A 27,169-nucleotide genomic window follows, 5' to 3' on the forward strand; every position below is an offset into this window, starting at 1 on the left:
TGAAAGCTGTAGAAAGCTCTTGGGGTACTTGGCATTAGGGAGGAGTATAGAAGAGAAGCCATTCAGCTCAGGGAGTTTCAGGTTTATGAAACTTCCAGCCTAAATTCTCTATCAATCATAAAAGACAAGCAGAGACCAAAGAGTGCAAGAAGGATATTTCCTTATGTTTAAGAAACAGTTCACAGCTATAGACCAGAGCTCAAACACACACTGCCTCAGTCACTGCAACTAGAACACGCATCTATATTTGCCTCTATATCAATCCCAATTCTAGCTTACACTACTAAAGCTTGCAACATTGGATAATTCCCCTCCATATATATTAGTAAATGTTTCTCATGAACGTGTGGTCAACATGTAAGAACTGCTCAAACAGCATACATTTTTCACAAAAGCTGTGCACAGAAATGTATGCTGTTTACCAAAAAATTCAAGATCTGAGATTTTTTTTTTTTGACTAGCTCTAGCCCATCGTGAATCAGTCAAGGTAGCAAAGAAAAAACACATGCACGCAGAAACAAAACCCCAGACAGTCTCAAAAGCACATTACTGAAATCAGACTAAAACCAATCTCATCCTGAAATCACGAGTGACTCGTAGGTAGGTCAACCCAGATGAGATTTTGATATGAATGTTTGCCATCCCACACTCTGAACTTTAGTTGACTCGAGCAGCCTCTGGCCTCCATTTTTCCAAACGACTATAATTCTCACACTCACTTGTTGAGCTGGCCACCCATTTCATAACCCATAGAGTAGATCTCTAAGTCAGTTTGTTCTAAAATTTTTGGCGTCTTCTGATTCATTCTCCTACAATCCTACTGCAAGTGCACTGCTAGTCTTGCCAAGTGTTTGAAGCCAAAGCTGAGTGTATGTAGACCTTGGCAACTAGCTGAGCTGCTATATATAATTGGGGGAGGGGGGGAGAGGAGGGAGACACCCCCCTCCCCTGCTATTAGGGGGCCACCGATCAGAGTATGAGGCAGACTGCTGCTTACTCCCCTCCGCTACTCCAAGATTGTTCTCTGCCTGTTACCTGCTGCTCTACAGTCAGGAGCTGTGCTCCCATAAGCACTGACCCCACCTCCTTTAAAAGTAGGAATGAGCTATCAGTGATGGAGAACTAGGAATAGGTAGGATTTCTCTTCTTCAGGGATAGCTAATGCTGCAGCTGGAAGCATGTCCCCCAGGGTGGGCAGACACGCTAGCTCTGCTTGAGCTAGTGTGCTAAAAGACAGCACTATAGCTGGGGATAGCACAGGTGGCAGCGCAAGCTAGCTGCCTACGTACCTATCTAGGGGGTCTGCGCTGGTTTGTATTCAGCTGGCTAGCCTAAGCCACCACCTGTGCTACTCCCAGTTGCACTAGTGTTAATGTGCTAGCACATGTCTGTCAACCCGAGCTGCGGAAGCACACTTCCAGCTGAAGTGTAGATATACCCGAAGAGAGAATGGGTAAGTCCTAAAATTCAAAATGCCCCTGAATACACGGAGAATGCAGAGATGAAGGGGGGGGGGGATGTCGGATAGGAGGTGGGGGCCGGACAAGGCCAGGCCGTTTGGGGAGATACAGCCTCCCCTAACCGGCCCTCCATACAATTTTGGAAACCCAATGTGGCCCTCAGGCCAAAAAGTTTGCCCGCCCCTGGGATAGCAGCAAGAAAGAAAGATATATAACGAGGAGACCCATGTACCACAAGATCCTAAAGAAATATTGGAACTTTTTACTGTGGTGATAAAGGTGTTGTTTACTATTCAACTGATCAATATTCCATGAATTTGCTTGATGTGTAAACTCTGAGTTAAAAAGAAATACGATACATGCATTTGTAAAATTATGTGAAACATGTTTCAATCTAGGTACATACAGGCTGCACCCCTCTCCCTCAATCTTCAGTGGTTTTGTTTCTTACGTTAAAGAAAGCCAGTCACACTGAAGACCCATTTACCCATTAATATCCTCTATAGGTGATTTCATAAATGCCTTCAACACTAGTGATGAACTCCTACAAGAGGGCTGAAGGAGAATATGGAATGATTTTCATAAGCCAAGTCAATAAATATAACTTGATTACATCCTTGGAACCTGATATGGTTTTGCTCAAATAATCTGAAAGTGGCAGAACCAATTGCCGTAAGCTTGCTTAAAAGTAAGCTATGCCAAAAGTGATAGCAGTGCAACTTCAGCCCCACTTGGGACTTCAGCAAGTGAATACAGGCTTGCCTTTGCTCAAGACAAAGATCCATAGTCGGTCTTACACAGAATACAGTTTGAGGTAACCATCTTCCCACACTTTTCTCCCCACCCTACCCCAAGGAGGGTGCCTTCAAAATCAATCCCGACAGAAGACTTGACTACATTTTGGCTCCCAACCCCCATTAAGCACTCCCATTTACAACATGACCCTTGCTAAAATGCTCTACACAGGCCTTCAAGCAGGCCTACTGTAAATAGGATTTAGATTTAAGGTTAAAATATCATCCACTATTCTGCCACTCCCATTATTTTCAGGACTTGTCCAACTAATTTTCAGTAGCAACTACAAAAAACTTTAATCGTAAAAGCAAAATCAGCAAAGTTGGTCCGAGTTTCAATGCTTACCAAAACAAACATACCACTGAAATAAGAGTCTGTATATTACAAGCATTTAGTTACAGTGCAAAAGACATTTATGAAGCCACCAGTTCTCAAACAGCAAGTTATGCTTGTATATCAAAGACAGCTGTAAAGAGGCATGGGAACATGTTTAGTGGGAGATTTTTTCCCTAACTATCTGCTGAATCAAGAGTGTCTTATGAAATTGGATTTTACAGGTTACTACTCTGCCTAGCGTTTTCCCTTTGCCATATTTTTATTGGCAATTTAATGACAAGGTTAACTCTCTACCCACAAAGTAGATTTTGCAGGGGAAGCAAAAAGTAGGGGTAATTAACCTTGCCAACTGGAATTTTTTTTTTTTTGTAATAGTTGGTCAAATAATTTATTCAGATATGGTTAACATTATTTGATCAGCTCTAGTTTTAAGTGAATCCACATGTATTCAGCTTATTTTGCATTTGTAGACGTTATATCAGGGTGGGCAAACTTTTTGGCCTGAGGGCCACATTGGGGTTCCAAAATTGTATGGAGGGCTGGTAGGAAAGGCTGTGCTGCCCCAAACAGCCTGGCCCCCATCTGTCCCCTCCCACTGCCTACACCCTGACTGCCCCCCTCAGAACCCCTGACCCATCCAACCCTCCCTGCACCTTGTCCCCTGACTGCCCCCTCCTGGGACCCCACCACCCCCTATTCAACTCCCCCGACCGACCTGGACCCTATCCACACCCCTGCCCCTGACAAGACCCCGGGACTCCCATGCCTATCCAACCACCCCCTGCTCTCTGTCCCCTGACTGCCCCCTGGGACCTCCTGTCCCTTATCCAACCTCCCTACTCCCCACTCCCTTACCAGGCTGCTCGGAGCACCAGGACTGGCAGCCATGCCACCCGGCCAGAGCCAGCCACGCCGCCATGCAGTCTAGAGCACTGGGACAGGCTGGCGGCTCTAGCAGCCATGCTGCCCAGCAGGAGCTCACAGCCCCGCCACCCAGAGGCAGGGGGAGGGAGACAGCAGGGGAGGGCTGGGGGCTAGCCTCCTGGGCCAGGAGCTCAAGGGCCGGGCAGGATGGTCCCACAAGCCGGATGTGGTCCACAGAACATAGTTTGCCCACCTCCGCTCTAGACTGAGGTCTCCAGTAACTCCCCAACGTGTTCTCCATCCCCTATAGGCCAGAAGCCACTTAAGATATTTGAGAAGGTTAACAGTAGAACACTTGTGAGTGACTGTTTTACTTATTGATCTAGTTTGATCATATCAATTACTTTAATTGTAAACAAATGTTAGGGGCCAAGTATCAGAGGGCTAGCCATGTTAGTCTGTATCCACAAAAACAATGAGTCGTCCAGTGGCACCTTAAAGGCTTAGATTTATTTGGGCATAAGCTTTCGTGGGTAAAAAACCAAACCCATCTGAAGTGGGTTGGTTTTTTTTGTTTTTGTTTTTAAACACACACCCAGGAAAGCTTATGCCCAAATAAATCTGTTAAATCTTTAAGGTGCCACCGGACTCCTTGTTATAAATGTTATGTGGTTCTATTGGATTTTGTTGGACTTTGTTTGTCAACAGATCTCCTCTTACACAACTATTAATGGGCCCCATTTTTGCAATGGCACAAAGTGTGTTATTACAAGTATGGCTATGTAATCTTGTTAATTACTGTATCAGTGACATAAGACTCATCTCTGAACAGCCTAAAAAAAAAAATCAAGACACTTTGATTTACAACACAAACAAGTTTTTCCTGGCACGACTATTGCACCAGTAACTGAGCCACTGTGACCTATAGCAACTAAAAGGAAAAAAAAAAGTAGTCAGTTACCAAAAAGTGGTGAGAAAACTTCAGTTTTCTGTCTCAAGAAAATTCACAGAAAGCAATGAAACTGTCCCATTGAAGGGACAGAAAGCTAGTTTTAGACAAGGTATTCAAATAAGGTATCATCGAGTTCTTGATGCATGTCAAAAATTATTTAAAAGCAAGACACAATGGGGAAAAAAGGAGCCACAAACAAGAAAAATCCAGTGTAGGAGCAGCACAATGTCAGACCTTTGATCTCCTGCCCCCTTCCCTCCTTACAAGTCATCAGATGTGATGGCTGCTTCCTGGTTGGTACAGAATTATGTTGTGGCACAGATAGCAGCAAAGAGTCTTGTGGCACCTTATAGACTAACAGACATATTGGAGCCTAAGCTTTCGTGGGTGAATACCCACTTCGTCGGATGCATGTAACTATTGTAGTTATTGACAACTGTTAGTATTTTCTCATGGAGACAGATAATTTTAGCAGAAAGACTGAAAAGGTGAGTCAGATATGGCACTTGGGTAGAGAGAAGATAAAGAAAGTTTCCAGGAATACCTTAAGGCCTTTCTAAGCTGAATTCAGATTTTTACCTTGGAGAAGTGAGGAATTTGGCACAATGGTCATGGTACAAAGAAAGAAGGAGAATTCTGGGTTTCTCTCACATTCAGGTAAATCAACTGGTGACATGTGACGGAGAGTGAAAGAGAACCTCCAGTACTTCTCATTAGTGCAGTTTTTAGAGATTTAACTCTCCAGAATAAATTTGCAAAAGCAAACTGTCAGCAGAATTTCCCTTCATTTTCCTCTAGATCAAACCTGCCTGACTCAGAATTATACAAACATTTACCATCTTAGTCCCAATAGCTGAAGTGTGGAGTCAAATATTGCTATAATCATGAGTAAGCTTCCTCATGCTAGAAACTTGGAAGAAAAAAAAAAATCATTGGCTTGTGTATGCATTTCTTAAATAAGGCAAATGAGGAAAATAAGGGACAAAGTGATGAACCAGTACCGAGTTCTGTGGGAGCCAGAGCACAAAACTAGATTTTAAAAGAAGAAAAGTTTTTCTAACAGTTAGAATTGTTATTTCAGAGAAAAAGTTAGTTTCTATCCTGGTTTAATAATATTTCACTGGGGTCCCAATCTGTAAGTGTCATGTATTTGGTGATGTTTAGCATGATGGCATCCTGCTGATGGTGGCTAAGAGACAAATCTTGATCTTATTCAATGGTCACCAGGAGTTTTGCCATGGACTTCAATTGGAACAGGGACAGGCCCTATAAAATGCAAATTGCGATTAAAATAATAAAGCTATTTGAATTTATGCTACATTTTGTAATTTTAAACACTGAAGACTGATCACAACAGAGATATTACAACTTAAAAGTAAGAGGGAAAAAGTATCTCTTCTTCAATCACATAGGAGAATCAATATTACGCTCTCAGCTGTTTCCCCAAGAACCGATTACTATGTTGATGTCATTCCACTTCCTCTCAGTGGTACTCAGGGTATTGTACTTTCAGGAAGTTGCCAGAGAAAAAAGAACCAAGTGTTTTGTTCTTAGCTTTAGGACAAATAGCCGAATGTGATTATTGTAGTTTAAAGTGAGACACATGGAGAAGAGAATATCTTTTGCAGAAGGAAGCAAACCCGAGTGGACTGTTAGACTTCGAGAAGAATGAAGGGGATGGAGAGAGGGCCATCGTGAGCATCTTTGATTATTAAAGCCAGCTGCTTGTACTAGTGTCTACACATAAAGTTATCATTTATAAAAAGAGAGACAGTTCACCAAAACAGCTAAGGGCCTATGGGCCACTAGGTCTTCAGCCACAGCAGGATGAATTTTAGCACACAAGTACGGTCAGTCAATACCCATTACACCCTGGTAAGGTAGGCAAGTATTATTACACCGATATGTACTTAGATGCAAAACAGAGACAGTCAAATCACTTACTTATAATGTCATTGTCAGAGTCAAAACAAGACTGCATGAGTCTGCTTCTCCCACACCCACATTTAGAATCCCACGTAATTACACGTCTGCTCCCTCATCTGTCCAGATGGTACACTAGCAAAGCTGGTTGGGAGGTAGTACGGGGCCACCCTGAGCAACAATGCTCCTTTCCCGACAGCAATAAATTGGCCCATAGTCCCCAACTAGAATTAAGGGGCTGCTTCCTGTGAGTTTCACTGAAGTCTGTGAGAGCTAATGGTTCTCGCCCCTCTGAAAGGTCACTTAAACATGGGTTTCTAGACCTCTGAATAAGAAGTTTAACCCTAATCTTTTAGGCAACTCAAAGACAAAACAAAGAGAAATAAGAACAGACATGACAAGACGACAAATGCAATCTGTACAAGAACATTAGTACAGGTAGCATCAGTCCAGTATGCACTCACCTGGTACTGGAGGCAAAGTTATGTTTCAAACTGGGTTAAGAGATCTCTTATTTCTGGGGTCAGATGCTCTACTGCCTTTGCAGCTTCTGTAATAGCTTTCCGATACATCCCTTTCTTCTTACGATTAAATCTCAGTTTGAAAGATTCAGAGAAAGGAGAGAGTTTTGAAACAGATAAGAATGAGGTTGTTGGAGAACCAAACCATGATACTTTAGCTTCTCGCCAGGAAGGTTCTCCATTTTCCTTCTGGCTAAGGTTTATGTCAAGAACACGTGCCGGCCACCATGGGAAACCATGAATTTTACCCCAAACAATATCCCCCACTGAAACAGTTCTTCCATCTTCAGTGACACATTTAGAGACACTCTGTGTATGTAGTCTAACTGTTAATGGTGGCACAATTTTACGGTCATCTTTTGAAGATGAAGAAACAGATGCATCATCACCAGGTAAAAAGTCACACATTTCTGGTGATGTTACTTCTGAACTAGAGGATTTGGATTCGTCTAGACTGTCATTGCTACACACTGATAAACTAGAAGAATCTGCCTTCCTTTTACGATAATTCATAAGAAAAGCCAAGTTATCATGTCCATCTTTACCTTGGGGAAATCTTTTGAAGTCATCATCTTCACCTGAACTCCCTGAAGACATCTCTGCTAAACTTCTATCTGCAGATTCATCAGTGTAAAATGCAGCAGGATTGGACTCCCTGCTACTCTGAAGGACATTTATCTCATCAATAAGTTCTGCTTTATAAATGGAAACATTCTGACCATCATTTATTCGATGGGGTTTCAGTCTGATTTTTGGAGGTGGAACATCTGCATTGGAATGCACAGGCCTAGTTAATTTCAGTTTTGGAATGGAAGCAAGTTGGCTGCTTGCCGACTTATCCATAAAACATTTGGTTTCCCGATATCGTTCAGAGTCTCGGCTCCCCTCTTGGTCCTCCCCTCCATTCTGCAATATCCGCTGTGGACAAAATGGTCTAACTGATCCATGAATCCGGGAGGGAATTTTCACAACTTCACCTTTACCTTGTGGTGTGCTGTAGGATATTTTTATAACTGGAGTTCGATGCACTAATTCCCCAGAAAATTTGTCTGCTTCCCTCTTCTCTCTTTTGTTCCTTTTCTCTACAGAATCAGAATCACTGTGCTTTTTTTGCTCCTTATCCTGAATGCTTAGCTTCCTCCTTGTTTTAGCATTTTGCCTGGCTTTGTAGTTCACTTCCTCTGGGTTCAGAATATTTTTGCATTTTTCACAGAGCACTTGCCTGGGCCTCAGCCTAATAGTGCTCATGATGAGCCTTCCTGGGTCTCTATTTCGTGACAACCGTCTTTTTGTCCTCTTTATAGTCCTTGGTGGTGGCTGAGGAACCCACTGGTTATACGTGTGTCTTAACCATAAGGGAGGAGGAAAAGGAGCTCCCTCAAAATAGGGCGGGTAAGGAGGAACATTGCCTGGTGATGGTGGTGGCAAAAGAGGAGGAACCTGTTCATCATTGTTTCCTTTGGGAGGTTTTTCACTAGAAAGCTGCGACTCCGTCTCGCCCTTCGCAGCCTGTCTGTCTTCAGGAACCCAGTTAGTGCAAGCATCAGCAGGAGGGTCCTCTTGCTTTGGCAACGAAGGAGGTGGAAGACAGAGCAAGCCAGACCTATAGCAGTGTGGGGGGGGGGAAAATACACAAATCAGAACTGTTTGAAAAATTTTTTTGACAAAAATTAAAATTTACCAAAAATGCCATTTTCTGAAAGAATATTTGCCCAATGCACTAAGAGGTCAACATTTTCCCTTCATTTTTAAACAGCAGCTAATTTTATCCTGTCGAGAAAGTGCCATCTCAAAATGTATAGAGTGTATAATCCACTTTTTGGGTGGAAAGTCCAAAGTGACCTGTGCACTGAATTCTCAGCCTTACCATTGTATTGTGTGTGCATGTTTTGTTTCTAGTCTAGTACCATTCACACAATCCAGAACAAGTACTTTACTCCTATCACAGCCACGCTCATCAGGCCAGTAATACCATGGAAAAGATGATTTATAGAAGAGTAGAACACTGCAAGTCTTTGGGGAACTATTAACAATTCTTTCAGTATGCTAGACTTCCAAGACTAAATTTTCAGATTACCATGCAACAGTTGAGCCACATGCACGTGCAAGTCAGGTCACGGACTGACTAATTCCCCAACTTGCATGCTACTATAAAACCCCATGGTTGAATGTGCATGTTCACCCTGAGCCCTTATTCTTCTACTTTTTTTTTTTTTTAAATGTACTGTATCTCCAAGCTAGCCAAATCAAGCAGAAAATGTCATTTATGCAATGCCAAATTTTATCATAGAATATTACAGCATTGCACACAGAGTATGTCACAGGGCCCTTTCTAAAGTAAGTACGAACATTTCATTTCCATAGGTTTCTTCTGAATAGTGATAGCCAGCTGCGCCAGCAGATATGTTGCTGGACCAGACATTGTATCTGTGCTAATCTCTGAAGTCTTAGCCAAGCAAGGACCATGTCATGTCTGTGGGGAATATAAAACTAAGACAACGAGTGGAAACACTGCTTCATCACACCATCAGCTCTTTGTAGCTTTTCCCCTCCCTTTCTCTACCCACGTTTGGGGTATATTTTGCTGCAGTGGTTCATTTCTGTTCCTTGACCTAGCCTTCAGGATTTTCTTGCTTGTTCAGGATCAGGGTTAACAATTATGTGCCAAGGATTGTGCTTTGCACACTAAACTATCAGTTTATCATTCTGAAGGTTTACAGCTTCAATATGAAAAATGCAGTCTGAGAAGAGGGAAATCACCTTTCTTTGCAATACAGCAGCAAAGGATTAATGGGAGAGAGATTTCCCATGAACACACGTCTGTCAAAATGACTCTTTGGAATATGAAATTCTACTTTGTGCTTAAGTTTTATTAAACAAGGATAGCATTATGTTCCATTGACTTATTAATGCCCAGTCTGTTCTTGACAGATTGAGAATAAGTAAGTTGCAAGTTCTGTAAAATAGTCCCTTTAAAAAAAAAAAAAGATTATTATTAAAAAGGAATGCCCTCATGAGGTTCCATGTTTGTCTCAGTGGTTCCATATACGACAAGATATGTATTCCTTTAACAAGTAATACAATGGTTTTTCCGTGGGCCTTAAAACTCAAGAGCCAAGCTGTGTTCTTTCTGGTTCAAATTTCAGCAGCAACACATCCCAGACACAAAACTTTGTTTTTAATAACTCCAATTCAACCCTTTTCTCCAATATTTTGACTCCTAGAAGAAATACAGCATGAAATGTGTAGCCATATTTTTAAGCTTTAAACTTCACCTTGTACTTTGAGACAAGACAGGCCTTGGCATAAATGCTGGAACTAGGGGTGCTGCCACACCCCCTGTCTTAAAGTGGTTTCCATCATATAGAGCGCGGACAGTTTGGTTCAATGGCTCTCAGCACCACGCACTATACATAATTGTTCCAGCACCTCTGGGACTTGGGGGCAGATTCCCTATTGCACTTTATATTAAAAGATCAGTTTTAGCAGAAGTGACTTTCTTTAAAACTGTCCTTTACTAACAGAAAGGACAAGACCCTCCATTCTTATGTGATTGGAAGCAGGCAACGTTCACCTTGTAATGGAGATCATCCTCTCTAACAAAGACCTAGATGAGCTATTTTTATCCTATGAGTTTCTGCAAGATGTGTGTCATATCCCACAATTATCTCTTATCAAGACATAGCTACATTGGCTCTCCCCATCCAAGACATCCAGACTTCTCCTTATCCGCTTTCCCCTTCTTTTGTCCCACATCCTCCTCAGCTTTCAGGTATCATATAAAACTAACCCATCAAATAGCCATTAGAGTGGTCAGTGTCATACAGTCCCCATATACTTGGCTGACATATCTGAAACATTTTATCTTTCAGGTTCATTGGGAGCAATATGATCTGCAACAAGCTATTGTTACTACACGCTTTCTTAGGGTTTGAAAATAAAGCGCTAGGAATTTTTCTCTTTAAGAAGTGAAAGTGTCAGCTTGCTAAAGGGTGGTACTTCTGAATTACAATTTCTAAGAGAAAATAAAAAAAATAAATAAAAATAAAGGCTTGACAGATTGTGCTTAGGTTTTTCCAAAGTAGTTTTCTACCTTTAGGCAGAAACACAATGGAAAGTTTCAGTAGGAAAGAAGTTTTCAGGTAGCTTTGGGAATGCAAGAACAGCCTGTTACAGTGCAAGGCTCAACATACAGTTACTAGAGCATGGACTGTCAAGCAAGTGTTTTAACTTCTTAAATAAATGTTAAATGTTTTATAAATTAAGCTCTGAGAAACTAACAAAAATGGAAGGTACAGTGTGTTCCACGAGCCATTTTACCTCGAGATTAAATAATCTTCTCTCTAGTGCTCCCTTTCCTTCTTGCTACCTTCAGTGATCAACTCCTGCCTAAAGAGGGGGAGGCAGGTGTCAACACAGGCCAGCAGAAAGGGGATTTGGCATCCCCAGCTCAGAGAATAATTGAGAAGTATGGAAACTCCCTCAACCTCATGTCCAAACCCCTTCCAGAGAGCCGCATAAAGAACCCATGGGGATGGGAGTATAGTTGGCTGTGAGGAGTCGGAATAGGCAAGCTGACTGTCAGTTTGACTGCACGTGCTGCTGATCACCCAGAAGCTTCTCCTGCTTTGCTTCCAGTAGGTGCCTTCAGACCTGACTGGTATGGCTGCTGTATTTCTTTCTCAGCACCGTATCCACAGGGTGGAACTTTTTGCTGGAAGGGTAAACCTCACACTCTCACTGCAGATCTTTTTAGGCTATTGCTGTTTCAGATGACAGCTGCACATCAAAGTAGAGAAACTCTTCTTCCTAGAGGAGCGTTAGTGGAGATCACATATAATTGGATATTAAAGAAGAGAGATGGTGGCTTTCTTCCCAAGACTGGATTAGCCTTGTAAACTCACTGATGCTCCCCCACTTCCTAACACTTACTAGCATGCACACTCCTCCAACTTATTATGGTAAATGGTTTCACTTTTGTTTTTGCAGACGTTAATTACAGGCCAAACTGTTCTTACCTGATTTGTGAGAGAAAACCAACTAGGAAAAAGAGAAATTGCTTGCATAAGTCACAAAAACAGGAATTGGTCCTTAATTTTGGCACCGACTCATCGCTATTCTTTGTTCAAGAGTTCAAATAATTTAGTAACTGGATGACAATAAAGTTTTAATTTCCTTTCCATTTACTTGCAGAGAGATTATGACATCTTGACCATTTTTATATTTAGGTCTAGGTGACGTTTACTTTCCAAATCAGAAAAAAAATTTGCTTAGTCTACAGGAAAAGGACTAAACTGCTTGCAAAATATAACTTTAAACTAGGCCATTTTGTTTGAGAGCTTTACAAAAAAAAAGGAAAGTCAAGCCTGAGAATTAAAGGTTTTGAAGTGACAGACTCTGCTAACATATTTGCTATAAAGCAACCATAAGTTGCACATCGAACCTGAGGTACTAGTGGAGCTTATAATGGAAACCAATATAGTGCTATTATTCACGCAGCTTTGGTCGGAACTGCGTGATACTTTACTTATTCAGTTAAGTGGAATGGTTCTGGCTTGACCAAATGAAACTATGCAATAGAGGAATTTTCCTCTATTCCACTCCATTAGAAGGTAAATTCTGGGTATGTCTACACATACCATTTAAGGCGCAAAAAAAAAAATCCCTTTTTTGCGCTAAAACCACAGAAGCATCTATACTTGTTAATGACTTTTTGCAGTGAAACTCAAAACGTTTGGCCTCCGGAGGATATCCAACAGTTCCAAAAGCGATAACTCTGGCCAGCATCTCCGCTGCTCTGACGCACGGACGTCCGCCTCCGTGCCCGCGCCCCCCCCTCCGCCCCCAGTAAGCTCCGGGAAGTTTGAAGTTCCCTTTGCTTGTAGATGTGGTATTTTTTTTTAAAAAAATGCCACGGAAGAAGCCAGGAAGTAATGGGGCTCATGAGACATGAAGCAGGGCAGCACGGGGCACTGAGTAGGGACCCAGAATGCCTTCTGCTCACCCCCCCATCCCACAAGATGTATTGAGAGAGCTGCACTGTGGGACAGCCGCTCTACAGTGCTGCTCTCATCAGTGATGGAAGTGTTGGTAGCGTAAACACTCTCTGACACCTGAGGAATTGAGTGAGTACACAAACCAGCGCTCTGCTTTTACCGGTTCCCTATCACTGGTGAAACTTACAGCGCAAAAACTCTAAGTGTAGACATATCCTCTGTGTACCTTACTCTTACAAGCAGGCCCAAGGGTTTAAACAGAACTACCAGAGTCAAAGCAAGCAAGTTCAGGCCTTGTCGATTCTCTAAAGGTTTGATCCTGCTAGCCTAACTTACATGAGCAGTCCCACTGAAATCACCAGAACTCGTATAAGTAAACTTACTATGATCCAGTCCTTTATAAGGTCAGTGACTTCATTACTTCTGCAAAACATGCCATAGCAAAGTTTTAATAGACCATGGCCCAGCACTTAGGTATTAAAAAGTTTTCCTGAGAAGTGGGATGACAACTGTTTCTGGTGAGAATCATCGGAATTGTGGCTTACAATTAGTAAATTTGGCACTGATCAGATGAGGCTCAGTACCCTAATCTGCATCCCAAAATTGACAATCATAGTAAAGTAAAAAACATTTTAAAAAGAGTAATTAAGATCCATAAACAGTGCTAATGGTAAAGGTGAGCCAGCTATAGCAGATGGAGACTGATATATGGCCGGAGTGTGAGAGTGCATAATTAACCCAAAGGTATCTTATTTGAGAAAGTTTAGTGAAGTGAAGTCACTGAACTAGTATGAATGAATGGGGGTCTGACTGGGCTTACCCTCTGTGCTTTAACCACTCCTTAAACCAATCAAGGGATAGCTCTGCAATAAGGGTAGAGCTGACAATTAGTTAACATTTATATTGTTGTAGTGCCCAGAAGGCTCAGCCAGGCTGGGGCCTCATTGTGCTAGGCTCTATACAAAACTGTAGTAAAGTGATAGTCCCTAATGTCAGCTCTGTGCAATCTAGAAGTAGTCACGTTGCTACCATATGTCCAGCCTCCATGCAGCAATTCAATCCTTTGACTGGCTGAGGTCCAGCCCTGCCCAGCTTCAAATAACACTGGTGGTTTGGGAGAAACTATAAGCCTCTTTGACTGAGGGATTGCCTGGGCTGTTAATTACTCAGATTTGCAATTCAGGGGCTATTTTAGATCCCTGGTTGCTCCAGCATTCTCAGATAGCAGCTGTGGTGGCCCAGACAGTTTTTTGGGAAAGGGTTTGTATGTAGTGAGGTTCGTAGTTGTCCCTGGTTGTGTCACACTGAGATTAGAGTATTGTCAATGCACTCTCTGCAAGGCTACACAAAGCGTTTGGAAACTTATGAGGAAGTCTACCTTGGCTTTCAGGTTTGTTTCCAGATGGGAGTTTAAATTTATCATTTTGGTTTTGGATCTGCCTACATAAAGCTGCCACCACACTCATAATTGCATTGAAATAGGCTAATCACAGACTGGCAACATCTTTCTAGTCTACTGACTGAGCTTATGCCCATCCCAAAGATTTGTTAGTACAAAACAAAGCAAGTGGAAGTTGAACTCTTTACATCTTAAATAACTTCAGATTGGCGGTGAAAGCAATGGCCGTGAAATAGAGGCCGTCAAGAGAAGACAATTTTCTCTATTTACTTCTGGGGAAATTTTGCACTACTGCATATGTGCAGAATTCATGTGCCATGCATTCCCCCCACCCGCAGAAACATTCTGATGGAAAGGTACTGCAGTTATGCCTTTCTCCCACTAGGGGCCACTGTGGCACCAGAACGAAGAGCAGCCACTCACCCGGCCAGATCACGAGGCACACAGTATGGAGGGACAGAAAGTGTGGGGCACATGGGGATGTGGAGGAGGGGGGTGTAGAGTGTCACAGACTGGGGTTCAAAAGGGCTGAATGGGAGTAGGGGTGGAAGGCCACATGGGGGGAGGGGGGCGGCAAGGACACGTGGGGAGAGGGGAGTGCAGGAACACGAGGACAGGGGCAGATATGCCTGACTGATTGGGAGAGGCTAGGGTATGCATGGTGGAGGCTCCCTAACAATCCCTCCCTACCTGAAAAACACCCTGTTCCACACTTCTCCCACCACCCACATTCAACAACCCTCCAAGTTCATACCCAGGCTCCTCCGCAGCAGTGACTTCCCTCTCCCTCAGCTCCTCTGTTACTCCTGACGCCCCTAAGCCTTTGCACTGCTTCTGAGGGGTGCGGGAAATACATTTCTGTATTGTAGTTTAAATGAATTATTACTCAGAGTTTTGTATTTATAGGCCTAGTAAGGAATCTATTTGTAAAAAATTCCTGAATCTCTTTTTGTCATCTGTATTGTTACAGACAGTTGCTGACAAGTATTTTGATATAAATTACAAAAATTGAAACTGGAATGATTAAATTGTGTTCTTTTGACAAATAAAAGATGCAGAATTAAAATATTTTAACTTAATTTATCTTTTTGGTGCAGAATTCCCCTAGTATTTATTGTGTCTGTTATCTTTGAACAAGATACCATAGTACTGCAGACGACTAGGCAAGTAATACTTAATACTGTAGTATACTGTCTGAATCCAAGACAGACAACTGAGGGGACCGTTTTATCCTGAGGTGCCATATTTTGCTGCTTTTGCCCACAGTCAGTCTGCATTTGCTTTGTTTATGTTGGAGATTTTTAAATTAGTTGTGAGGAAAAAATAATTTTCCTTTTAAGTCTCCCTACCAGTTTGCCTTTGGGAGGATAAGACAAGTCCAAACATGGTGTTGCCTTTGCCACCAACTCTCCAGTTTGTGAAGTTCGGACCATCTACCAGCCCCATCACCCACCCAAAGGAGCTAGGGAGGCTATGTTCATAGTGACTAGTCCTTACATTTGCCCAGATACTTATATGGCCCTCATCACTATACACTACTCCCCTCTGTTCAAGCACATAGGCCATGTGACCAATATGCCAATGTGATTTAAATAGAAGCAATCAATGAGTAGAACTACCATTTCTTTATACCTTCTTATTTCTTTTGGAAAAAACTATGCTACAAATGTAAGCATAAAAGTTTAGCTGCAGAATGATTAAAAACAACCCCATACAGATTTAAGTTTGTTTCTGATCACCCTGCAGCTGAACAATTTCTGGACTGACATACGTTTTAATTATACAGTTTATTTGAAGAGGTCTATCACCTACAACATAACATTAAGTACATTTCATGAAACCTACTTCCTCTACCACACTTCAGTTTTTAGTAGAGTCTTACACAGAATAACACAAACTTAGCTAAACCCAATTTTTTCTCCTGACCTGCACAAATTACTTAACGTTTTATATAGCTGCATATTGTCATTACTGATGTGGCATATTCAAATCTGCTCAGTAACAGATTCTGCATTTTCATTTTCTTGAGCTTAGGGGCATGTGAAAGTGTCTGGGTATTATAGGCACCAGCATGTACTACAGGACATGAATTCAGTCTCAGTTTTTCATCTTAGCCTTCTGGGACATGCACAGCCAAAATGATTAATTTCCTCAATCCCCTCTCTCCTTGGAGACAGGCAACACCATCCTCTGTTTTGGAAATGCTTAAACCCACACATAATTAAGATTCAGCTCTTTATAATTTAGATTACATCAAAACTAGCTAGTTTTGCTAGCAAGAACATTGTAAGTGCAGTCAACCAGGTTATAGTCCGTCATTAATGTAAATACCAAGATAGGATGCGAATTTGGGTTTCACATTTATTAAACTCAAGATGACAAACCAAAACAGATTATCCACACAGAAATCAGTGTTTTGAACTGGTAAGAGTTATAGTCAGTCCCAGTAAAGCCTGAGTGCATGTTGTTTAAAAAAGCGTCCCCATATGCAGGCAACTGTAGGCGTTTCTTGAAAGATTATTCTACAGCTATACAAGATTACCATTTTTTGTTTTGTTTTTATGCCCTCCTCCCAGTGCATGAGTTAAAAGGATAAAGGGGATGTGTGGTTAGAGGGCGGGGGAGCAGCAGCTCATGCTTCCTTCATCAGCTTAGGTCTAGAAGCTGTGATCTTGAAACAGTATTTTCCTTTGAAGACCAACATCTGCTCCTTCACCATCAGAAAAAGATGGATTGTATGCACACATTCCTGTGATGCTGATGGCCACAGGCAAGACTTAGAAAAAGAAAGGTGTCTGGATAAATCCTACTAGCCCAATGGCTAAGCCTACTAGCCTGGGTGAAAGATTCCTGTGCCACCACACTTCCCAAAGCCACACATCACATATTGAAAGAAATAAACACAGTTCTGTACTGCATTTAGTTATATTAACAATCAGCTTTTTACTTAGCACCTTTTTAAACATACTACACCTCCCTAGATTTTTTCATTTTTAAAAACCGTTCCGTTCCTCATTTTACCCTACTCTTTTTATTCCTACAAGAGATCATGATGTCTCTTTTCTCCATGTTGGCTTCACTGTCCCTCACTTCTCCCTTCCAGAATTACGTCTCTTTCATATTCCATCAAGTTCCCTCTTCCCCCCCACACCTCCACATAGGAACTCACCTCACATACATCCCCTCACCCTGCACGGACATGCTGGTAACATTTTTGAGCCAAAGGACTATGTTTATTAGCCAAAGACATGAGATGCAGGCTTTACTCTCCAGAGACAATACACTGAGGAGAACCGCTGCCCCCCGACTCCAATGCTAGGAAAGGGAAGGGTGCTAGGATTGCTAGCAGGGTTCTGTCCTTGACCCAGCTGGGAGGCTTTAGCTTTAATCTCAGCCTCCAGATATCTACATTTATTATACAGAAATATATTAAATGTGGAGTGATAACCTACCATCCCCATCACAAAACCCTCCTTTAATTACTAGGAGGAGAGAAATGAATGCAACATTTCTTGGCTGATAAAAGGTGGGGTGAGATCTCTTCTGTTCTCCCTTTCCTCCAACTTTTGGCTGAAGCATCTACTCTACTCTCATCATCTCCCCTCCCCCCCCCGCCAAACTTTCCTCTTGAATAGCTCCCGTTGGTCAGCTTTCCCAAACAGCAACATGGAACTGCCTGAATCTTGTCAGTTTCACAGCTGCCAGCAGACTTCCAAGTAGTAGCACAAAGTTTGACAGGACTCTGGTCAGCTTTCACTCTACTGTACTTTATTAAAGCTCTAAGCAGCAGCAGCAAAGACCCACCCCCTTGATAGGGCTGAAGGGAACCTAAGCACTAGAAACTTCATTTAAAAAAAAAAAACCAAACCAACCTTAGGTTCTGCAGAACTCCATGGCATTTGCCCCAGGAAGCTTCCAAGCAAGTTTATTTTTCAAGCTTTGGCCACAGAGACGCAATATAGAAAGCGTTTTGGATGCAGTCTTGCTCTAGTCCCTTGTTCTCTACAGGACATTAAGTGGCTTTACAATATTAAGAATTTTCTTGCTTTCTGTGGGGTCAACAGTATTGATTGGAGTTTGAACTTTTCTTATGGAAGCAAAATCTAGTACTTCAATGTTACATTAGGCAACTGCTTTGTAAATAGATTCATCTTCCACTGGCATGTTCCAACTCTACTTTCAATAGCCAAAAAATCAACAGATAAGCAAGATTAGTGTCCATTATTTTGTGCTACTGAAAGCTAGCATGAAAATCTTGACCTTTAAGTTTTTGGGCAACGAGTGATTTTGGGTGCCTAAACTGAGACATTGTAAAGCAGCCTGATTTTCAGAAGTTACAGAGGGCCCAGCCTCTTTAAGCTGTCTAACCTGCCACTCAGAAGTGAGACCTCCACAAGTCAGCCTTGAAAATCTTGGCCAAAGTTTTCACTGCAGTAGGGCCACAATCCTCCAGTCTGATCCACACAAGAGAATGCTTATATCCATGTGGAGGCCCATTGAAGTAACTGGGATTCCATGAGGAGCCAGGAGTCTACCTGTATAGATTATTGTAAGGTCAGCACCTAAATAAGCGTATGAGATGGTTACAGGACACCTACTAACAAGAGAACTAGCCCATTGGTACCTAGATACTCCAGTATATGGCACAATATTCATACACTTATACCTACGACAGGAGTGGGCAAACTTTTTGGCCTGAGAGCCACATTGGGGTTCCGAAATTGTATGAAGGGCCAGTAGGGAAGGCTGTGCCTCCCCAAAAAGGCTGGTCCCCACCCCCTATCCACTTCCTGCCCCCTGACTACCCCCCTCAGAACCCCTGACCCATCCAACCCCCCCGTTCCTTGTCCCCTGACCACTATCTCCTGGAACCCCCTCCATCCAACCCCCGCCCCCCATCCCCTGACTGCCCCAATTCCTATCCACACCCCCACCTTGTTCCCCATCCCCTGACCACTACCATCCCGCTCGAACCTCCGCCCCATCCAACTGCCCCGACTGCCCTCCGGGATCCTGACCCTTATCCAGCTTCCCCCTCCCCCCCCCCAACTCCTCACCCCCTTACCTTGGCACTCAGAGCAGCAGGACTGGCAGCCGTGCGGCCCAGCCTGAGCCAGCCACATAGGAGTTCGCAGCCCCGCCACCCAGATCATTAGCAGCGCAGTGAGCGGAAGCTACGGGGGAGCGCTGGGAACTAACCTCCTTGGCTGGGAGCTCAAGGGCTGGACAGGATGGTCCTGTGGGCCAGATGTGGCCCGTGTGCCATAATTTGCCCACTTCTGACCTAGATTGACTGACTGGAATATTAGGCAGGGGCCTGCAAGAAGGGAGGCTCACCAACCAACAAGCTCCAGGATCCAAACTCTGTTGAAAAGGTCTAGCTGCCATGTACTGCAGCCAAGTACTGTACATGACTCGGGGATTCCCTCTTCCATATCAGCCTCCGGCTACAATGATTAAAAGTTTCTTATCCCTAATAGATGCTAGAAGGAAAAGAAGAGCTCTCTATCTTCCAGTCCTTACCACACAACCTCACTTAAAGGAAAGGGTCAGGCTCCCAATTGTTTTACTGAATCTCTTTGCAAGATGGCTGAAGCATAGCCAATATTTTTGAATCAATGGAACATCACTAGGGTCATCAAAGATCTTCAGCAGTATTTCTGTTTTTAAAGAGACTAAAGATGGACATCAGAAGTACTTCTGTTTAGCTTTGTGATAGCAGGTAAACACCAAGATGGGACCAATCACCACAAAGAAATGGAAAGAGTTCCACAAGAAATGCTTTTTTGTCCATGTAACCCTATTTCTATTTAACATTGGTTACTTATAATCAGGAAAGAGAACACAATCTTTTGCCTTAAAACTATTTTGGCTTCCTTACCCCTCTCCCTGTCAGAAATAGACTTTAATACATCCATTTTTGCCATGTGATTATATAGTTAAATATCATTAGGATGTGGGCATCTGATTTGTCAGATAATTGGAGGGTTTCATCCTCTTTAACAGAGGACTCCACAAATTCAGATTATTTTTAAGGTAACTGATTTTGCCAGGAACTTGTGGACTGGGGATAGTATGAACATACATTAACATTCCACTGACTTAACCTTAGAATTGGCAGAGAAGAATTCTGAAAGTATCTTAAGGGCTCATCTATATTACACAGCCTTTGCTGATACAGCTATACGGGCATAGCCCAGTGTTCGCACAGCATAAGCCACAGAATGGGTTTTTCTGAAGGCATAGTAACACCACCTCCCCAGATGACATTAACTACACCAACAGAAGCATTTATGCTGGGGGGTTTACAATCACAACTATGGTGGTTAGGGGTGGTGGTTTTTTTTCACATCCCTGACAGACATAGCTATGCCAACAAAATTGTGTAGTATACACCTAGCTTAAGTGCCTCAAAAGAGGCCTATTAGAAATGGAGGAGTAGCTTATTGTCCCAACTGAAGAGGAAAATCATCACAAAAGCCTAAGGGGGGGGGGGGGGGGAAGAGGGATAGGCACCAAAAGTAAAATTTTCAAGAGTGCCAAAGCAACTTAGAGGCGCAAGTCCCATTTTCAAAAGTGACTTAGGACCCTGAGAGCCAGATTTTTACAGATATTTAAGTGCTTAAAAATGCAAATAGGTGTCTAGTGGGATTTTCAAAAGTGTTTTAAACAGGTTAGGTGTGTAGCAGGCATTAAAAACAATAGGAGTTAGGCACCTAATCCATTTGAGAGAAGTACCATTCTCATTGGATGAGAATGGATCCATTTAAAAATTCCTACCTGCATGTCAAGGCACCAAAATATATTTGCAAATCTGGCCCCAAAGATTATGGAAAATCTGATAACTATTCAAGCATTTTGTAAAAATGAAATAATAAAAAAAGTCTCATTTCACTTGTCCTTTGCCCAGGGAGTCACTGGCAAATTTTGCCAGAGTGAAAATGACTATTCAATAAAATGTATAATCAACAGTCCTCCCTAGCTCAGAATATAAATACAAATGAACAAATAGAAATGAAATCTTTTTTTGTTTTGTTTTTTTAAAGTTTTAAAGTTAATACTACAACAAGCATTACTGTCTAAAAGGCTATTTTATTATTAATTGTCTAACAATTCTTTAAGATCATTGTAACGAAATAAAGCATGCGGTATGTGAACATCACCCCTATTCTCAATAAAATTAGCATTTAAATTTCAGGGGCAACTATCATCAATATCAAAAGAGATCTTGACCACTTCAAGGTGGATACAATATAGTCATGATGACATTGTGGCAGAAGACCTGCTGCTGCAGTAGAATCCACAACCAAAATTAAAAGAGAACATCAGAAGACCACCAAAAATAAAATAAATAAAAAAATACCAAAGAAACAAACCCCCAAAACACCACCTTGAGGATTTAAGATGAGCAACAGAAACTGAAAAGCATTGGAATTTTAATAGGGCAAGCTTCTGAGGGAAGGCACAAGAATGGTAACAAGATCACTGTAGAAATTCCAGAATGGAAAGCTTCAAATGTTGGAATTGAACCTACATTATTGGCTTCAGTTTCTTCAGTGACTGAGAGAAATCAATAAAGCTGCAGTCCTTCTCCAATGGCCGACTACATAATGCAAGGATTTCTAGGGATATTGGAAATTAGTAATGCCAGCTAGCTACCTGGACAATGAGAAGGAAAACATGTGAACCCTCATTTAGCTGCATCTTAGTTTAAAATGTTTGAGTTGAGCACTTTCACATACTGTAGACAATGAGGTAGATGGATAAAATTAATACGAAGCCATATGTTAACTCACATGACTTTAGTATTAATGTTTTCTGGCACATCTAATTAAGGGATAATGCCAGTAGGATAATTGTCAAAGGATAATGGTTTTGCACTGCTGGGTGGGGGTAGGAAAGCCTGTAGCAAAGTCTAGGAATGTATTAAGGAAAAAAATTGAGGCCTTCAAAAAACAGGAGACATTTAGAGTGCCCACTCGGAAAATAAAAACTAAAGGAAAGCAAAGACATATATGTTTGATTAATGCCTCCACTTTCTCTTCTCATACAACTCATCTAGTAGAAGGATCCCATTATCTTGCAGTGATGTATTCCAGGGACTTTACTACACCAGAGGATTAAATAAAGACATAATATAGATAATTGGCTAAAACACAGCATATATGACAATCTGAAACTTTAAAAACAACAAACCTTTGTATTTGTGTGCGATTAAATCGATTTCTAACTTGGTTAAAAAAAACAAAACAAAACAAAAAACCTTCCACTAACAATAAATAAGGATCAGCTATCCAGCAATCTAAATGGCTATTACACATTTAATTATGTCTAACAGATCATTTGTTACAGTTTTGCAATTACATGGCAAATGCACAGCATATGTTAACTTGAAGCACATAAAAAGTATTCCACCATTGTATGCTTATATACTAATCAGAGTCTTGCTACCACACTAATAATTTTTACTAAGCATATTAGCTCCAAATACATGGCAAATAAAGTGTTTTATTTAAATAATCATTTTTGTATAATGTTCTAGAAAACCCATGACTAATATGTCCATACCCTTTCTATTTTTGCATTATTAAAAGTAACAGGTCAGTTTCCCCAGAAGATAAAGCTGTTGAAGCATATGGTATTCCTGAACAAAGAAAGAAAGTCTATAATTATGGCAGTATCTGACATCATACCACTACCCAGCACACCCAGACTTACTACACAGTCATCACATCATTAAGAAGAACTTTGTCAAGTTCTAATATTTTTATTTAACAAAACCTTTTTCTTGACAAATGTGCAGTTTCTGGTCCAAAACAAAACGTTAACTCTACAAGCGGCCTCTGGGACAGTGAAGGCACTTAAATAGATGTGGTCAATTCCCCTCCTTGATGGGGGCCACACTTTTTCTAGTAACCTATGCCCATAAAAAGAGTTACTTTAAAATACTTTCACACTAGGTTTTTTTTCTTTTCAAAGCCTCTAAAATGGTCACTGAGAAATATTTTCAAATTTATCTTGAAGTGTAACTGGATAACAACCCTCTGAAAGTCGCCTTCCAAGCTGAATTTTTGAAAAGAAAATGAAACCAAATCCAGAGTTTGCTTTTTTTAGAAGAACCCTCCCCCCCTTTTCCCCTCCCCTCCCCCACCTGCAATGTGCAATGCAACCTTAACTCTTTAATCTGATTATGGCCTAATCCCTCCTCCTCCCCAGCTGCTCTGATCTCTCTGTGCAGCAGCAGGCCATACTCTAGAGAGAAAAAAAAAAAACTTCTCAGTTGCAATCATCACCCTTGGAAATATTTTGGATAACAATCAAAGCATTGAGGGCTCCTACTTTTTAGTGCAGTCCAGGAGGATCCCAGTGAAGCGCCTCTCCCCGCAGCTCAAGGTGACCACCAACGTGTCGTTCACCATCTGCTCCACCAGCACGGGTAGCCAGGAGCCGACCTGCAGCTCCTTCGCCTCAGCCTCCTCCATGCTTGCAGGAGCTCGGCGTCCGCCTCAGTACAGCTGGAGCGCGGCGGCAGGCTCCCGGTCGGCCTCGCTTGGGCCCGCTGCCCGCTCCGCTCTCCCCTCCCCCGCCGCCGCCGCCGCCGCCGCCCGGCTGGCTACACCGGCCGCTACGATGACCTCATGGCTCCAGGCTCCCCCTCAATTGGGAGGATTAGTAGGTGCGCTGACGTCACAATGCTTCCCTCCCGGGAACGTTCCACGGCCGAATCCTGCAACAATTGGCTACAGTTCAGGGTGATTATTGGAGAAGAGCATGCCAGGAAGACTAAAGGCGGCTACTGCCGCTCACGGCGGGGCCTGGTAGGGGGTCTCCTCTCTGCCCCCACAATACTACATCAGTAACATAAGAGTCCAGGAGTCTCCGCTCTGCCCTCACAGCACCATGTGCAACAACATGTTAAAGGGTCAGTGCGTATCCGCTCTGCGCTACATTGGGCTGCAGGAGAAGCAGGCCCATAGCATGTTGAAAGGATCGGGGCGGGGTCACCCTCTTTTCCCTGGGTTCCAGGAAGATGAATACTCCATATGCAATAATATGTTAATAGGCTAGACTAAGATTGTTCCCCTTCTGCCCCAAACTTTCCTCTAGGGCATAATTATACCATCCTCACCAGGCTACAGTTTGATTATTTAGACATGTTAAAGAATTTTCCTGGACCAAATTGTTCCTTAGGAAGATAACTACACCATCATTTACTCCTAATCCATACATGTTAACTGTCCCTATATAAATGTAGGAGGGAAAGAAGCAGTCTTTGGTTTTTTTTAAAGCTAAATAAGATGTTCCCATAAGCTGCTCTAAAAAAGATATCCTAGCTCAAATGTATGCAAATACAGCAAGTCACTTTTATCCATTTAAAGGGTTAACTGCAACCTTAAATTTGCTTTCCTAGGACACGGAGAACAGCTCACTTTTCTCAGCACCTGTCAATCAGTACATTTTTATAACTCAAAAGCTTCTCTTACAGAGTTGCAGCCTGCAGAAGTGTCAAATTGTAAGAGAATGAGTAAAATTTCAACAAATTATGTATGAGATTTCAAATGCCTCACTGATGAAGCATTTTGCATTGTGTATCAAAAGTAAAAGATATTGTAAAAACTGCTTTACAGTTAATCCCAAAAGAGGTGTCTGATTCCAAATTAGCAAAACTGCCTTTAGAAACCTGGATTTATTATTTTAGTTTAATTTCAAGTGATATAAATTCCATTTTCCAGAATGCCTTTTTCCAAATGATATATTGTAGTACTGGAAAAACTAAATCAGTTCTTATTCATTTAAAAAAGAAAGAGATACCTAGGGTACATTTAGAAAAGGGGAATTTTTAGCAGACAGTAGAGCAAAAATCTATTGCATTAGAAGGTGGCTACTATAAATCATGAGAAAAGAATTCTATATAGAGCATTGAATTTGCAGGAAAATATGTTTTCTTTCCAGAGGGAGTCCTCATAACACTGAACAGGCTCCTTTAAAATGTGTTTAAAGTGAAATATATTTCATTATTGTTTCAAGTAGCAATTCAACAATGTTATTTTTAATAATCAAACAAAAGCTCAATGGGCAAGTGTTCAGGTTCCTTTTTAGGCCTGTCAACAAGGAAGTAAAAAACAGTTTCATCTGGAAGTGCGTTAGATTAAAAGTAAGAAGGTTAAAGCTGCTTTTTTTCCCTTTCATATTCAGTCAAAGACTACCAGTTGTGGGTGCTGAGTGAATCTCATAGGTTGTAAATCTTACTCTAGACTTAAAATATTCCAGAACTGTTACTCTAGTGGGCCTATACACTGTAACTATGAAAAGACAACTGCTAACTGCTTCTTACTGAGCAATGCTGCATTCAGAAAGGGTCCAAGGTCAGTCAGCCCTTCCTGTCCATCCGAGGTCCCACATCACATTACTTCTTTAAATATATGCCTACAACAATGCTGTCAGAAACCTCTTGTTTTCATTATTTAATAATCATTATGGTTTATTTTATATAAAGTTCAATAGTACTACAAATAGTTCAGTTAAATAAAGCTGTGAAATAGAAACCAGACTTTTACTCGCATTCACAGGAAAGAATTTGTGATTACATATAAATTCCAAGAGACCATTGAAGGCCATGATTATTACCAATTACATCTTCATATTTTTTTTAAAAAGTAAGTTGCACTTCCTGTTTGCAAAGTAAACAATAGCTTTTCTTTTTAATGAGAAACTACAGGATGGCTAGTACCCTGGTGGTGAAGATAATTAAAGTAATAAATGAAACACATTCTACAATATATTAGGTCAAAGAAAAAATGTCAAGGTTTAGACTCTTTTTATTTGGATCCATCTATTCATTGCTGATATTTTAAAATCTGTGTTTTACTCATCAGTTTGACTAAAATATTATGAAATCGTGATTAACTAAATATAGTATAAAATATATTTTTCTAACAGATTAAAAGAAGTTATTTTAAAACTCATTGAAAAACGTTATTTAAAAATAGTTTCCTCTCAAATTGTCTTTTTATAGTAATAAAGGTAATTTTAAAAACACTGTACAGTTCAATCAAAACTAATTCTGAACCAGAACAACTGGATTATCTGCGGGATCCAAAAGGAACAGCTTCAGCACACCTCAGCTCAATACTGCAGTTCTTGAATACCTTTAAAACCATTTTTGGTGTGAGCCACAAACGCACAGAACATTGTTACACATTAATAAACCTGTATTGTGGGCTCACTGAACTTACAGTGTTGTTGCTGTTGTTTACTTCAATCTTGATTAAGTTTGTTTGGTCAATGTTTGACCATGAGAAACAGGAGAAGGAGTTAGTCTCACTGGAGTCGCCTGCAATAAGGATCTAAACGGAAAGGAGCAGCCAAAAGCTGGGGGGGGGGGAAGGGGGAGCAGGGAACAAACAAACAAAAAAACCCCAAAGCAAAACCAAAATCCAAAACAGGATTAAAACCTAACAAATGAGAGTCGTTGCAAAGGCACTGAAAATAAGAGAAAAGTCCAGGGCTCACGTTACCTGCGCGATCAGTCTCCAGCCCTTTAACAATTACAGTGTTTGACAATTTAGAGAGGTTACTATGTGGCATTTAGTTTCCAACACGCACCCTCTAGCGGCTAAATGCGGCATTCGCTCCCCGTGACTGACCTCTCCGGGCGGGGAAGCCCCGCCCCCGCTTTAGAGACTGTGGCGGCGGCTGCGTCTGACAAGCTTTAGTGGCGCGTCAGGATTGGCGAGGCGGCGAGCGCTGCTGCAGTAGCCACCTTGACTCAACCGCATTCCTCCGTCCTGGGTCCTCGCCTGAAAGATGGCAGGCAGGCAGCCCCACTGGTCACAGCAAAGCAACAGCCAGGCCCCTGCGGAGGAGAAGGCTGGCAGCTAAATTGTGCTGAAACAGGGCGGGAGATATTAGAAGTAGTCTCT

General features: G+C 41.8%; 1 protein-coding gene across 2 annotated transcripts; it reads right to left on the minus strand.

Annotated features, from left to right (window-relative positions):
• Positions 1-4,853: 4,853 nt before the first annotated feature.
• On the minus strand, positions 4,854-26,898 carry PWWP2B (PWWP domain containing 2B). 2 transcript variants are annotated; one of them, XM_043518119.1, is made up of 4 exons: positions 26,765-26,898; positions 23,586-23,973; positions 6,795-8,454; positions 4,854-5,673 (listed from the first exon to the last, which is right to left on the minus strand). In XM_043518119.1, the coding sequence occupies exons 2-3, from the start codon at positions 23,726-23,728 to the stop codon at positions 6,813-6,815; spliced, it is 1,785 nt and encodes a 594-aa protein (XP_043374054.1). In that variant the 5' UTR covers positions 23,729-23,973; positions 26,765-26,898; the 3' UTR covers positions 4,854-5,673; positions 6,795-6,812. The 2 variants fall into 2 exon arrangements, with proteins under 2 accessions (XP_043374054.1, XP_043374055.1); XM_043518120.1 differs by having other exon boundaries at positions 26,483-26,787.
• Positions 26,899-27,169: the final 271 nt, after the last annotated feature.

This window comes from Dermochelys coriacea, chromosome 7, assembly GCF_009764565.3.
Source record: "Dermochelys coriacea isolate rDerCor1 chromosome 7, rDerCor1.pri.v4, whole genome shotgun sequence".
Taxonomy (NCBI): domain Eukaryota; kingdom Metazoa; phylum Chordata; order Testudines; family Dermochelyidae; genus Dermochelys; species Dermochelys coriacea.